This window comes from Pezoporus flaviventris, unplaced genomic scaffold (genome assembly GCF_033815535.1).
Source record: "Pezoporus flaviventris isolate CSIRO_AGI_PZ_B2104156 unplaced genomic scaffold, CSIRO_AGI_Pfla_v1 ptg000045l, whole genome shotgun sequence".
In the NCBI taxonomy this organism is placed as follows: Eukaryota; Metazoa; Chordata; class Aves; order Psittaciformes; family Psittacidae; genus Pezoporus; species Pezoporus flaviventris.
Window position 1 is genome coordinate 20,294,160 of NW_026892593.1, and position 13,984 is coordinate 20,308,143.

Below are 13,984 nucleotides of genomic sequence, written 5' to 3' on the forward strand. Positions count from 1 at the left end.
CCCAGTATATAAACATATAAACAGGGGAGGTGGGGGAGAGTGGGTGGGTGGGAGGAAAGGTGACCAGGAAGGGCAAATCGCTGCTTGGGTCAGGCTGGGTATCGGTCACCAGCTGGTAAGCAATCGTATTGTGTGTCACTTGTTTGTTTTTTTTGTTGTTGTCTTTTTTTTCTTGTGGGGTGGTGTTTATTCCTTCCTCTCTTTATTTGCTTTCATCATTACTATCGTTATTGTATTATTATGTTCAATTATTAAACTGTTCTTTTCTCAACCCATATTTTTTATGCATTTTTTTCCCTGCTCTTCGGGACAGTGATTGAGCATCTGTACTTAATTGCTGGCTGGGCTTAAACCACGACACAACAGCAAGCTCAGAAAGCATGGTTATGATGCTGTCAATTAAAATAGTTGCTTTTTTGCATACTTTTGCAATAGTGAAGAGTCAGTTGCTCATCCTTTAGGGAGAAGGTGCAGTGAGAAGTTGAAAGGTAAATATCTGTCAATATTGGTATTTTATGGTTCCAGAATGTTTTTGGCATGAAACATACTGCCTGGAATTCTGTGGCACGCATTGCACTGTGTGCTATACTTTTAAGCTCAGCTAATGGAGTTACTATTTTTCTTGTTCTGGGGGATGTTTGTCCTGAGTATTGTTTTTACTGAGTGTCACTGTGTCCAGACTCATGACTCAAAACTTTTGCAGCAAGCCTTGCTCTTTTTATCTTACTTGTTCCTGTCCCTTGGCCACCCTCCACCCCCACCCCCCATCCTCCCCCCATTCCCACTTGTTACACTGTTAATACTGCTTCCTCCCTCTCAAGTTCTTGAAAGTCATTGATAGCCAGGGCAGGAGAAGGGACTGAAATGACACCAGAACTGAAAAGGTCTCTGGAAAGATACTCCCTGTTGAATAGAGGAGGACAGGTAGTAATAGAAGGGTAGGTGAAGGGGAATGATGGATGTGGGTACCAGGAAGCTATTGAAAAGACAGGGATTGATAAGATTATAGGTTCAAGGGACTGAGGTTGAGGCTGGAGATCTGGGAATGATACCAGGATGGGAGTGAGGGGTGCTGCATCTTGACGGAGAAAAGAAGATGGGGAGCTGCGGAGATGATACGTGGTCTTGCTGCCATAGTGTACGTTTTCTCCAGTGTCCTTCCTAACTCCTCTTTTCTCGTTGCTTGCTTTCCCAGCTCAATTTTCCATGTTTTTGTTTTTTCTTTTTTTCCCCTGTGCTAAAAGGAATAGGGAATGGGAGGGTCCCTGAGAGCAAGGAGGGAGTAAATGAGTAAACAGATCCACAAAGCCAAGCCAAGCTCAGTGTCTTGTCTGAAATGCAGCCCAGCCTCACTGCTGGGGTATGCCTTGACACTGTAGTTCAACTACATTCTTGTTGCCACAGACTGAGTGTGGAGAGCATGCCCTGACAGTTAAATTAATCTCTTTTTCTTGCCTAATCTTGCCCTTTTGACTAATTAATCACAGAGACACTGTGCTGTGTGCACAGGGCTGTGGTATTGGTTTTATATCTGAGAGCACTTCTTCACTGAAAATGGTGAATGCTTGAAGTGGTTTTGGGCATGCTGAGGCAGAGTTATTGTGTGTCAGAACCAAACTGGTCTATTTTACAAGGAAAAAGGACCTTCCTTTGATTTCCTTGGTAAAAAAATAAAGAAGTGGTAGAGAGATGAAGTATTTTGAAAATCTGTGTGGAAGAGGAAACTTTAGTTTTGAATAAAAAGTAGGGGGAAGGGAATATTTTGAGCTGTGAGGAAATAATGGTCTAATGTCTATCTTTACCTATGTCCTGTTCAGTACTTTACCATACCCTCACAACAACAACCCTTATTCCTTGGAGTTCACTGACTTTAGGTAATTGAGCCTTGAGCAAATAAATCCTAATAATTATCTGAAGTGTGCATTTTCTTATTTCCAAAATAATACCTCTTTCTTTATAAAAGCAAAGATTAACTATTAAGGTAAACATTTAAAACAGGTCATTAGTACTTCGCAGAAGAATTTAGGCTGTGAACAAAGTCCTAACTATTCATAAACAGATTTATTTAGGTTTTGAAAAAGCACAGGGGTCAATCAAAAGAACTTGGACACATACCTTAGAAGATTGTAATGTTCACTGCCATAATTCAATTTTTTTTTATTCAGGAAGTTATTTACAAAGGTTTCTAGGAAAAGTTGTAACTCATATAAAACTTGGACTTTGCAAAGGTTACAAGCTGGAAGACACTGATAAAATTTTGTGATCTGGTAAAACAAATCTAAAATAATAGAGATATTTGATTATTTTGCTGTGGAATATATTTATTTTGAAGAACTGGATGGCATTCAGTAGCTAATATTGTAAGTTGGTGGCTTCAGCCCATTCTTTTGTTGACTCATGACTGTGTTTCTCACAGATTTCTGCGTTGTCAAGCAAGCAAACCAAATTTTAAATTGGAATGACAAATGAACTGTTAATCCCTTCAGGGCAGGGCTGAGGGAGCTGGAAGGGAGCAGGGCAGGCAGGGGAAAGTTTGTTGTGCCGAAGTGGATAAACAGAGGATTTCAGTTTTCCATGCAGCTTGTCTGCGTCTGTTTAATGAGTGCTTCATTTTTAAAGAATATAGCTGGATTAAAATAACCATTAAAATAACCTCTTTACTTTGTAAGCTGTAATAAATAAAGGGAACTGTAGCTTATAACTTACTGAAGGAGGAGGGACTTCTTACTGGATTTTGCACAGAAAGAGTCTGGTTCCTGTTGGTGATCTAGTGATGGTGGTTAGGGTGCAGACAGATGTCTGGATGGCTTGTGTCTCCAAAGAACAAAGCTGACTCTCTCATGCTGTTAGCCATCGGGAAATGCTATACATAAGCCTGTTAAAATCTTCTGGCATTTGTTTTACATACCATATACTCTGCTCTTTCAGAGATTCCCGTAAGGTTTCATTCTGCAGCTGCCTTACCCTTGGAATCTCATTTAGACCCTGCCCTTCCCTCCCCGAGCTTTCCTTGCCTCTCTTGCCATATGGACCATGTTGCCCGAGAAGGTGGTATGAGTGCCAGACAGCAAGTCTGAGGAGGCTGGACTTGCTAATAAGTTACTTTTCATTTGCTCTGACATAAGGACATAAGGGTTGTGTTTTCTCTTGAATCAGAGGAGGGGAGAAAAAAGTTTTATGCCTTGTGTAAGGAAACAAAACTCTTGGGAGGAGAGTCATAAAGCATGAAAAAGATGTTTATTAAATGAAACGCAGAGCATGTGAATGATGATTCATTAGAAAGTACACTGGTCCTTCAACGAAAGATAGAATCATAGAATAGCTAGGGTTGGAAAGGACCTTAAGATCATCAAGTTCCAAACCCCCTGCCATGGGCAGGGACACCTCACACTAAACCATGTCACCCAAGGCCTTGTCCAACCTGGTCTTGAACACTGCCAGGGATGGAGCATTCACAGCCTCCCTGGGTAACCTATTCCAGTGCCTCACCACCCTAACAGGAAAGAATTTCCTCCTTATAAAAGATACATTTGCTCAGAAAAGGAAGGCTTTCTAAAGTCTTGTAGACCAAATTTTCCAAGTGAGCATGACTGGGCATGTGTTCGGGTCTTTGATTCTCCTTGTGCATCGGCTAACAGCCCACTGATTTTACGGGTTATAGTAGCTGAATGCTGATGAGGCATTCCATAGGTCATTGGCAAAAAATTGCCAAACCCAGCTGTGGCAGAGCAAAAAGAACCCACATGGTATCACTTTAGGAGCATACCTGTGTATGCATGGCTTTGTAGTATGGCTATCCTTACCTGCCTGGGCTGCTTCGCACCAGAGGGTTATAGTGACCTGTTGGTCACTAAGTACCTATAGCCATAAAATTTCTGAGGGCCTCTGCTCATAGCTTCATTTCTAGCGTAATGGTTACACTAGCGTTTGGAAGGGCATCCTTTGAAGATAGTCATGTGGTTTTTGTATCTCTGCCAGTGGGGTGATTGAGATGGCTGATAATAGGGCACGGGGTATTCACGTTGCCCTGGCTATTGCACTGAAGGAGGCTACTGCAGGACACAAGAATTTTATCTCTAGTTTTCCTTTCCTAAATGTAATTAGGATTTAATATTTCCACTGTCCAAAAAAAAAAAAAAAAGGGAAATCAGTGTTCTTGGAAATACTTTGGAGAAGAGTATTTGAAATGGTGACTGGGGTGGGAGGAGGAGCAAAATTTTTAGACTCTCTCCATATACTGCATTTTCTGAAGTCCCAGTTTTTCCGATTTCCTGTTGCCGTGTTAGTAACAAAAATAGAGGTTATTTTTCACCAGTTTTCATCACCTGTTGCCTGAAAAGCATAGACAAATTAAGTGATTAATTGCAGGACTCGTGGCATATTCAAGTCAAAACAAAAAATCTCTAGAACAACAGTAAGAGTTTTGTATTACATCTCGGAAAAAAACATAAACTGTTGTACTTCATGCTTTATATCCTTCACTGCCATTGCCTGCCATTGCCCATCATTGCACCATAAAAAAAGCCCTGTACTCTGCCGTATAGAAAGCCATGAGGGGGCAGATTTTATGCTGAGAGGCACTTCATGTGTGCGCTGTTCACTGTTGCTCTCAGACCAGAATGGGAATTGTTGGAGCAAACACTTTTTAAACAAATGCAGCATGTCTGCAGTAGTGATTTTGTGCTTGGATTTGCTATATTTTTTTGTGTTTATATCAGAATGGTTGAGATGATCAAGAAAAAATGTGTTCCTGTAATGTGTTTGGTGGTGGTGGTGGTTTGCTTAGCTTGGTAGAACGAATAGAAGAAAAACTCATAACTTAATTAAGCTAAATTACTCTTGTAGTTCAGGTTTTAGCCTTAGATTGAGAAATACAAAGACATTTTGGCATATGGCAGAGCATGTATGCTCCATGTATGGAGCACTGGCATATATGGAGCTTATACGCTCCCATGGGATGCCACTGTGGTGTACAGGAATTTTATTCAGACTGAAACTGTTGATCCTGTTTGGACAGTCTGCACAGATCTTTCTAAAAATAGGTTTGAATTATTTTGATGTTTTTTATCCATATTTGAAAATAACATATATGTTTTGAGTACTTTCTCGGGTTCTGATAGCCTTTATGTGTATAGCTATCTGAAAGCCATCTGAATGAAAACAAAAACTATTACTTTAATGCTGGTACCCATTTTTAATTTTTTTTTTCTGTCTTTGATTATTTTCTTAATGTTTACCTCCCTTCTGTGGCTGAATTTCATCATCACCGGATTTCCATTCAGTATATCCATTATCCCACTGTCCTTCTGCCTTACATATGAATTCCCTGTAGAAGTGGACCTACGGTTGTCTGACCTGCTTAAGAGCAAAACCTCTCTTGAGACTGTTAGAAGCTGAGCATGCTCTGGTGGTATCTCTGCACTAGCAGGTTGTACTCGTGGTGGGTTTCTGTGCTGTTGCTGTGAGTGGTTTCTGCATCAGAGTTTTCAGGGCAGGGTGAGGATGTCAGCTGTAGTCACTTTTACCCTGTTCCACATGAAGAGTATTCCAGCAGAGCAGGGCTGGTGATTACACACACTGGACAGGTAATTGCACTTGATATTCACACAGGGAATATCTTCAGTATCTTTCCTTGGCCCTTCACCCCTCTGTCTTTGCTTTTCTCTGAAAGTGAATTACTGTTATTACTTTATTCCTGTTTATTACTTTATTACTCTCATTACTTTATTACTGTCATTACTTTATTCCTGTTCTCACTTCTTTCCAGTTGTTTAAGCCTCTGCAGGCTGTCAGTGGTGCAGCTTTGTGCTCTGAAGATGGAGCCACACGCATATACCTATCCAAGGCTGCAGAAGAAAAGCCCAGGTGCTTTTGCAAGGTTCAAGGTATTAGAGGAGAAGCTCCTGTTGGAAAGCTACTGCTTTACTGAACTGCTGCCTGCCTTTATCCCCTGTGGCCAGTGGTGGTGCGCAAGCTTAATGAGGAGCTTGCAGAAGAACTAGCCCTGCTAATTGACACATCCATTTGACATTGCAGGGGTGCTAAAATTTAGTGTATTGGCCACATGCATATCTGTGGCTTAGGAGCAGTAAATGCCCACTGCAGGGTTTTTTTTTTCTATTTTTTCTTATTGGCAAATATTCTTACATTGATTTGTTACTCTCAAAAGAGTGTTTTCCACCAGCATTTCAGTCATTCAGCCACTCTTAAGGAAGCAGTGTTTTAGCTTTTTTCACAGCCTTGCTGGTTTAGCTTTTTCCTCCTTGCTGGAGGAAATCTTTCAATGAAATGGACTCTGACAGGTTTGTAACAGGATGAAGGAGCCACTTCAATTTTCTGATGACTTTGCATAGTCTGTCTGGGGGGAGAAGTATAGCGATTAGCAGTTGCCTTCAAAAGAGGGATGTTAAAAGTCTTTAGTATTTACCATGTGAAAAGTCTCTTGTTTTTAAAGTGATTGTGGGTTTGCATTAATTGCTTATAGATTTTTTTTTTATTATTTTATGATGACCTGTAGATATCTTTGCAAAAACATTTGCTTCCTTTTGTGTCTTTCCCTATCCTACCCTTTCTGTGCCACCCAAAACCTAGAAACAAAACAACAACAACAAAAAAAAAAACATAGAAAATATCTCGGTAAACTGTTCTGAGGGAGGTGTGCTGTAGAAGGTAGTATCAGTGACCTGCTGGCACAGTTTTGTGCGTAGTGCTCAATAGCATTCCTCAGTGGGTTAGTCTCCTTTACAGAATGTACCCACTCAGCCCATAGGAAGAAATATTAAGTCTTGCTTCAAAACCACATTCGAGTTTCTGGCAAAAAGCAGAAGTGTGTAAATGCAGGAAGATGCATTTAACATTCAGAGTCCTGTGGGAATCTAATTGGGGACAAGGAATAAGCACTGAAATCAGTAAGTTTCTGGTTTTGGAAGATGGAAATTAAGGGTAGGAAATTTAAATAATGGTTAGAGGGTTTTTCCACACATACACAACTGTCATAAGAATTATTTGTTTTGCAAACCATTGCATTTAGAGAGAGGTATAATATTCCCCTTCAGCAGAAGAGGGAAACTGAAGCTCCTTTGTACAAGTTTGGTATGTCTGCAGTTGCTCATATCCTAGTGTGTGCTTTCATGTAAATGCTGTGTGTTTTGTCTTGTCCTTTGCCTTATGGGCAGAAGATGTGCTTTCTCAGGACAGAAGGCTTGATTCTACAGGGCCCTGATGTGTCCAGATGTAGCTAGTCAGGAGTGCTCATTTCCTGGCAGATTCAGTAGTGGATTATGAGTGAATCTGGCTAAATAGTTTTCTGTCCTGGGCTAGATTCAGTTACCGGAGAAAATCTTGGGTTTGGGTCTTCTTTCTCCAATTGCTAACATGAACTTTCCTAACTAAACAAAACCAAGGATGTTTCAGATGTTAAGGTTGGTGAATAATTGTTGTTGCAAGGAACTGCAAATGAAGAGTTTTCCAGAGAGTGCCATACATATACTCGCACATGTATTGCTTTTACCATAATCAGTGAGCTTGGCATAAGATTTGGTGATAGCAGGCAGTCCCAGGCTTAATATCTAATTAGAGTATAAAGCCACTAAAATTTTCTTTGTCAGCTGAGTACTCAAGTTTGCTTTTCATTAAAATATTTTGTTGTTCTTCCTCTCTAAAATGTCAGTATTAGCCACAATATCCTTAAACATTTTTTTATATGAATTAATAGAGCTAAAGCATGTGGTATTCTTATCTCCTTTTGAAGTGAATATTTGCAGAGTATGCAGAGTATTTGCGTAACTTGCAGGCACTACGATGATAGTGGATACATTGTCTAGAAGTTTGTGATTTTATTTTTTAGAGAAAGCTGCTTGGCTCTTACAAGGTATGACTAAAATTTTTTCCTCTTTTGAACCTTTGGAGGATGAACATACTGGTTATTGAAGGCCTGTACAGGAGCTCTTCATGTGCTTACAGTGTTGATTTGTAAGGGTGTGCAATATGTTGTTAAGCTATATTGACTATGATGATGTAGTGTAATGTGGTGGAGGTTAGAAAAATGGGGTGTCTTCATTCAATATCATCTTTATTGAACTGACCTTTGCAGGAGGAGGGCATTGAATACAGGGAGATAGATCTGATCAGCAAGTAGGAGTTAAGTATGACACTGTTCAGTGGCTGCCAAGGTATCTGTGAATTACTCAGTTCCAGACTGGGTGCATGAAAAAGGTGCTGTGTAGGTGACTGTTAAATCCCACTACTTGTGGATTTATATTCTCTATTCTAAATAATATAGTTTATTTACCCCCATCTTGTATCCTCAGTACATGTTTTATGTGTTTTATACCTGTCCTAAATAGATTCCAGAATTAAATGACTAAATTAGGAGCCTTTTGGCATGTACCCTACTAATTGAATTATATTCTATTTTACATCGTGATTTGATTTTCAAATAAAATTAAAATCCATGATGGCTGTAACTTTAAGTCTTGTGTACTGAGAACAAGGGGGAGCTCAGTCCATTGACATGGAAGAAAGTTTGGAGTTAAGGATGAATGGAGCTATATTCTGCTTTAATCAAAAGATAAATGCATCACTTTTAATAGATAACACCAGTGCGGCTTTATCCTGAAGTTCAGGAAGGGTTTGTTGATGCTGTATAGAAGATAGTTCTGCTCTTTTTAAACACAGCAGTCAGTTTTTCTTAACCATCTTCATCAAGACTGGTACAGCTTCTTCATTTATACATGTATTTTCTATTTTTAAGTAGTTCAGTGGTTAGCACTTGTACATTTATGCATGATCTCAAATATCTAAATCATTTGCATGAGAACAGGGCTTTCAAGAACCTGGTTTGCTTCTGTATTGTCAATTTGCTCTTTTTTTATGTTTATTTTTTTCTTTTTGCTTTTGGCTATTGTCATGATTTGTATATGTTGCTTAAATGTGTAGAACTGAAAAAAGAGGAGTTGTTTTTTTTTTTCCCTCACCTATATGACAGGAAAAAAGATTGTCCTCTTTTCATCTGCTTTAGCATAATGTGTCATGATAGCCTTGTGCTCTTGGGCAACAAGGAAATGAATTTATTTTCCCATTGTAATATTCATATAATATTCATGTTAAGCTTGTATGAAATCACATGACAAACTTTTAGAAAGTATGCCAGATGACTCTTTCATATTTTGATTAAGAAGAGTATTTTACATTCCATGTCTTCAGTCATGTGAAATGTTAATGTTTCAAGATGTCCTTCAAATTGTTAAGTCCTTTTTTCAAAGTTAAACTGAACAGCAAAAATAACATAAGGCCGTTCTGTTTTCTGCAGTACTTTGGAAGCTTGCTTGTAATATTCTGTGTTGAACTGGCCTGTGGTGTTTGGACCTACGAGCAGGAAATAACGGTGAGTCAGAAAAGGAGGCTGCATTTTTTCAACAGAAGAAAACAGATTTCCATTAGCTAGCTGTTTTCTGATTGCTGCGGTGTTTATCTTTGTTCATTATTCTGACAGTCTAAAGTGACTGGCTCTTTTTTAAACAGAGAATTCTAAGAAATCTTGTCTGTCTGGAAGGTCCCTTCTGAATTTCTCTCTATCCTCTCTATAGTGGAGAGCCAAATCCTGCAGTCCCTGATCTAAGGACTTTATTTTTAGTTAATTCTCACTTAGGCAGGTTCTCATTGAAGTCAGTGGAAGTTTTGAGGATAAAGAATGAACTTAAGCCTTAAGATAAGTATTCTGAGAGAGGAGATGTGAGAATTTGAAGGGATTTTGCCCCGAAGTTCTTCATGTTTAAAAGAACTGAGTGTACTGCTTTGTAAACAGACAGTATGTTCTTTCAACAGAGGATTTGCTGTCTGCTGAAATCTTCACACTGCCTCCACAAGCTAGAAATGCCAGTTTTAAGCAAAACATGTCTTGGCTATAAAACACTCTCCTGTAAGCTTGTGAAGAGGTTTTATCTGTCTAGTTTTTATAGCTGTACCAACCTTTAATTTTCAAACTGAAAACTTGTAACTGGCATGCAAGAAAATGGGTAAGTGTAGAAAATGTTATTCTGCTGGCTGCTATGTCCTTACATCTTGTTCTCAGTTTGGTACATTTTTATGAATAATGATATGCCCAATATCCTGGTCTTTTCAACAGTGAGTAGCAATTACATTGCAGTAAGATGGGAGAGAGTCTTTTGGGACCAAAGGAATTTCTGGCAGATTTGAAGTCTGAAGTTATGTGTCAGCACTTTGCATCAGCCTTCATTCCCTTGCTTGCAGTACAGATTCCAGAGGGGTGTTCTAATGTAACAGCAGTAAAGGCTATCCCTTTACTTTGAATGTCAGCTTACATTGATGCATTTTAAAACTGGAAATGCAGGCAGAGACATGCTTCATCCTATGGGCACAGCTGCCCTCTATGGGGGTTTTGCCAAGGAGGACAGTTATAACTATCTTTTGGGGATGTATTTTCTCTTTCCATCTGATTTTCTCCTCTTATTCCCTTTGTCCTAACACTACTGCCTTTCAGGTGATGAGGTGGGCCAGACTCGGGTTTCTTGCTTCTTTCTTGCTGCTGAGACCCCTTAGGGAATGTGGCAGTCTGGAAGAGCACAGTTGGCTTTCAGTGGTTCTTTCATACCTGTGTAGGTCACTTTCCTAGAGCATGCTTTCTCCTACTCTATTTGATAAGACTCCCTCTTACACCCATGCAGGTGACTTGTCATATTAGTTTCAGTGTAACATAAAATCACATGAGCCACTGGTGGGTTTGAAAGAGTCAGTTGGCGTTAGTGTAGGTGGGTGAGTGATGTTGGCAAAAATGCCACTGGGGGATAACTGCCTCTGCTGATGAAATATGGGCTGTCCTTGGCATGTGGACAAGTTGCTCTGAGTCCTTGTATGAATGATTTTCCTTCCAGCTCATGATAGCTCTCAGCATGAAGTGTGCTTCATGACTAATTTGTCCACCCACAAGATTGAAAAGCCAGTGTGGGTTCTTAGCTTACTTGGGCATTGGTCAAGCCTTGATACTCATTAGAAAAATAATAATGAATAAGTAGATCTCAGTGGCAAGCAGAGTTTTACAGAACTTATGCTAAACTGAAACCACGCTACAGAAAACTGTTAGTGTGTAGCCAAACAAATGCATCTCAAGATCGTGTATTACTGTGCACTACTGCATGCGTGAACTGATGGAAAGCTATTTAGTAGATGCGTTGATGGTCCTTAGTGTGACATGTTGGCATTCTTGGAGCAGTCAAGCAGATTCTGGTACCTCTCCTTAGCTCCAGAATTCAAATTGCCTTCCTGCAGTAGGGTTTAGTTTGTTTTGATTTGCTTTTAATTTCCTTCTGTCGCTTCTTGATTATTTTTTTTTCCTTGCTTTCAATTGTTTTCATAAAGAAGTTGGATGCCTTGTGTTACATGTGTAACCTTGGACTATATTCAACTCAAATAAGATAATAAAAACATAGTCTGGCAAGTATGAACTTAATTTCAGTGATATCAAATAATATCCAAATAAAGCAGAGTGCTAAACTCCAGTGCGGTGGAAAGAGAAATGCATGGAGTACAAAACCAAATTACTTTATTAGAGTGAACAGTGTAAATGTTTGTGGTAGAAATGTTCTGTGGTACTGTTTTTAATAACCTTAGTATTCTACTGCTAAAATATTTTTCATGTGGACAGTTGTGAATTCAATGCTTTATAGCTTAAGAAATAAAAACTGCTACGTTAAAGGTGTGTTAAGTTTCTGGGATATTATTAACATATTCATATTCATGATATAGCAAGCTTTACCAAAGTTTCGATAATGTAGTATAACTTAGCAGTGGTATTGAAACGTTATGAAATGTTCTTATTTGGATTATGGGGTCAGTCAGGTGGTGATTGTCCCTGTTTTTTGTAGAGCATCTGGCAAAATGAATTCCAGGCTCCTTAGGAAGTATTGTGATAATTTTTTTCTTAAATACCATTTATTGCTATTTGCAGAATGCCCTTACGTTTGACTCCAAATTGAACAGGAGACCTATGTCATAGCTGCTAGAAGAGCTGGGGTCCTCCGTCCTCCCAATAAAAGCTGTAATTGTGATTTCTTTCATGGTATCTGTTAAGGCTAGTGGGAACAAGGCAAAACTCAGCATGAATGCTGTGCTGCAAAGTCTTCAGCTCCTTGTTTTCATTTGGCACACTGAAATTTGTGCTGCCGAAGTTAGTTATCTTGACTTGTAACTGCATTGTATGCCAAGTGCCATAGGACTTGTTTCTATTGTTTCTAAATAAATTGCTGACTGAGGGTCATAGTCTGACAGTGGAGAGCACCTCAATTCTGAGTAGCCAAATTTGAAAGAAAAATACTTAAAAGTATTCTTCTTTCAGAAAGAAAGATTTACAAGGCTGCATGTGAAGAAAAATGTTCATGGGGCCTCTATGTCTATCTACACTTCCCTGTTACTATTGGACAAGATACTGAAATCAAGTACATTCAGGATACCTGCATGCAAAGCCACTGAAAAGACTTGGGGTAAAATTCATCTCGGCTAATTCTGTGTATTTAGAAGTTACACGTTTAAGTATGTCACTTTACAAAGTAAAGTGGATTTGAGACTTCAATGGAATGATTCATCTGCTCTGTTAAAATATTTATCTTGAGGTGAACTTCCCCATATGTTTGCCTGTTTCTTTCTGTTGACTAAGATGACACCAGCGAGATATCTAAACTGGGGCAGACAAATGGTGCTCTGTTCAAGTTTTATGTCAGGTAAAAAATCTGGTGATATCATAATCAGATTGTACCCAGCTGTCTCTGAATCTCTCCAAAATGCAGCTCCTTTTCCAGTGTACATTAATTTGGACACAAACAAATAACTTTTTTCTGATATTTTAATAAAATGTCATTAAGTTTCAATATCATAAAAATTGAAGCACTTATTTTACTGTTTAATTAAAAGTTGTTTTGGTCATTTCATTGGAAAGATCTCAGAATCGATGGAAGTTCTGGGTTTGGAGCCACAAACTGTGTGAATTGCTTTTCTTTCCTTGCTTTAGGTTCCGGTGCAGTGGTCTGATATGATCACACTGAAAGCCAGGATGACCAATTATGGCCTACCTAGGTACCAGTGGCTGACCCATGCTTGGAATTTCTTCCAGAGGGAGGTAAGATGACAGTTAATTCATGATCTGAAGTAATACATGCATGGTCAATGTTATTTATGATATTATAAAATGTTATTTTTTTTAAAAAAAGGTTTTGTTTTAAGTGAATAGGTAAATAAATGCAAGTTCATTTTATGTGAAATCCTGTGTAGTGATGATATCTGTTAGCACCACTTGATACCCAACTCTTGAGCTTATGTATGTCCTAAAAACCCTAAAACACCAAAAAAAGAATGTGAGTAAATTCAGTTAAATTGCTGACACTGTCTTCTCCTTTGCCAGTAAGGTTAGGACACCAACACCTTTTAGGACTGTTGTAACATTTAAGAATATGATGTATGTAAAACTTAGAATCTGCAAATAAAGTGAAACAAACATTTCTATAGGCTGTTTTAATATTAAACTGTGCTCCCTTTCCTGTAGACTCCATTAGTTACCCTCTCACAGAGCAGTCCTGGTTAAGATAATGTGTTCATGTGGAAATGAGGGGAACAGGAAGTTTCCACAAAGATGCAAACACTGTCTCTTTGGCTGAGGTTTGAGAAAGTGATCAGGGTTTTTATTTCCTTTGACTGAAGGGGTGGGAAACAAACCAAAAAGCTTCCTTGTCTATTCACAGCTTTGCCCTCTAGCCTACTAAAATTCAGAGCTGTTTTTAAAGAATGAACTGTTATGTTACAAAAACATGAAATTGCTCAAGGTAAAACCCATTAATTCCAAATATAACTCACATGCAGGAAGAGAACTCTTTGAGTGCCTGTCATTGTGTTGCCCTTCTTGAAATCTATCATTGTTGCACAGATTTCCTGTTTATTTAAACATTTCCTGGCAGCACTCGGTTAGTCTGTATTTATA

At 38.9% G+C, this 13,984-nt stretch overlaps 1 protein-coding gene across 8 annotated transcripts in view; it reads left to right on the top strand.

Annotated features, from left to right (window-relative positions):
* The window catches only part of TSPAN12 (tetraspanin 12), a 43,487-nt gene that overhangs the window by 19,969 nt on the left and 9,534 nt on the right, over positions 1 to 13,984 (top strand). For all 8 annotated transcript variants that reach the window (XM_061467633.1, XM_061467640.1, XM_061467638.1 and 5 more), the window contains 2 exons: positions 9,311 to 9,385; positions 13,022 to 13,129. In XM_061467633.1, the coding sequence (XP_061323617.1) occupies positions 9,311 to 9,385; positions 13,022 to 13,129 (183 nt within the window). The remainder of the gene's footprint in view (positions 1 to 9,310; positions 9,386 to 13,021; positions 13,130 to 13,984) is intronic.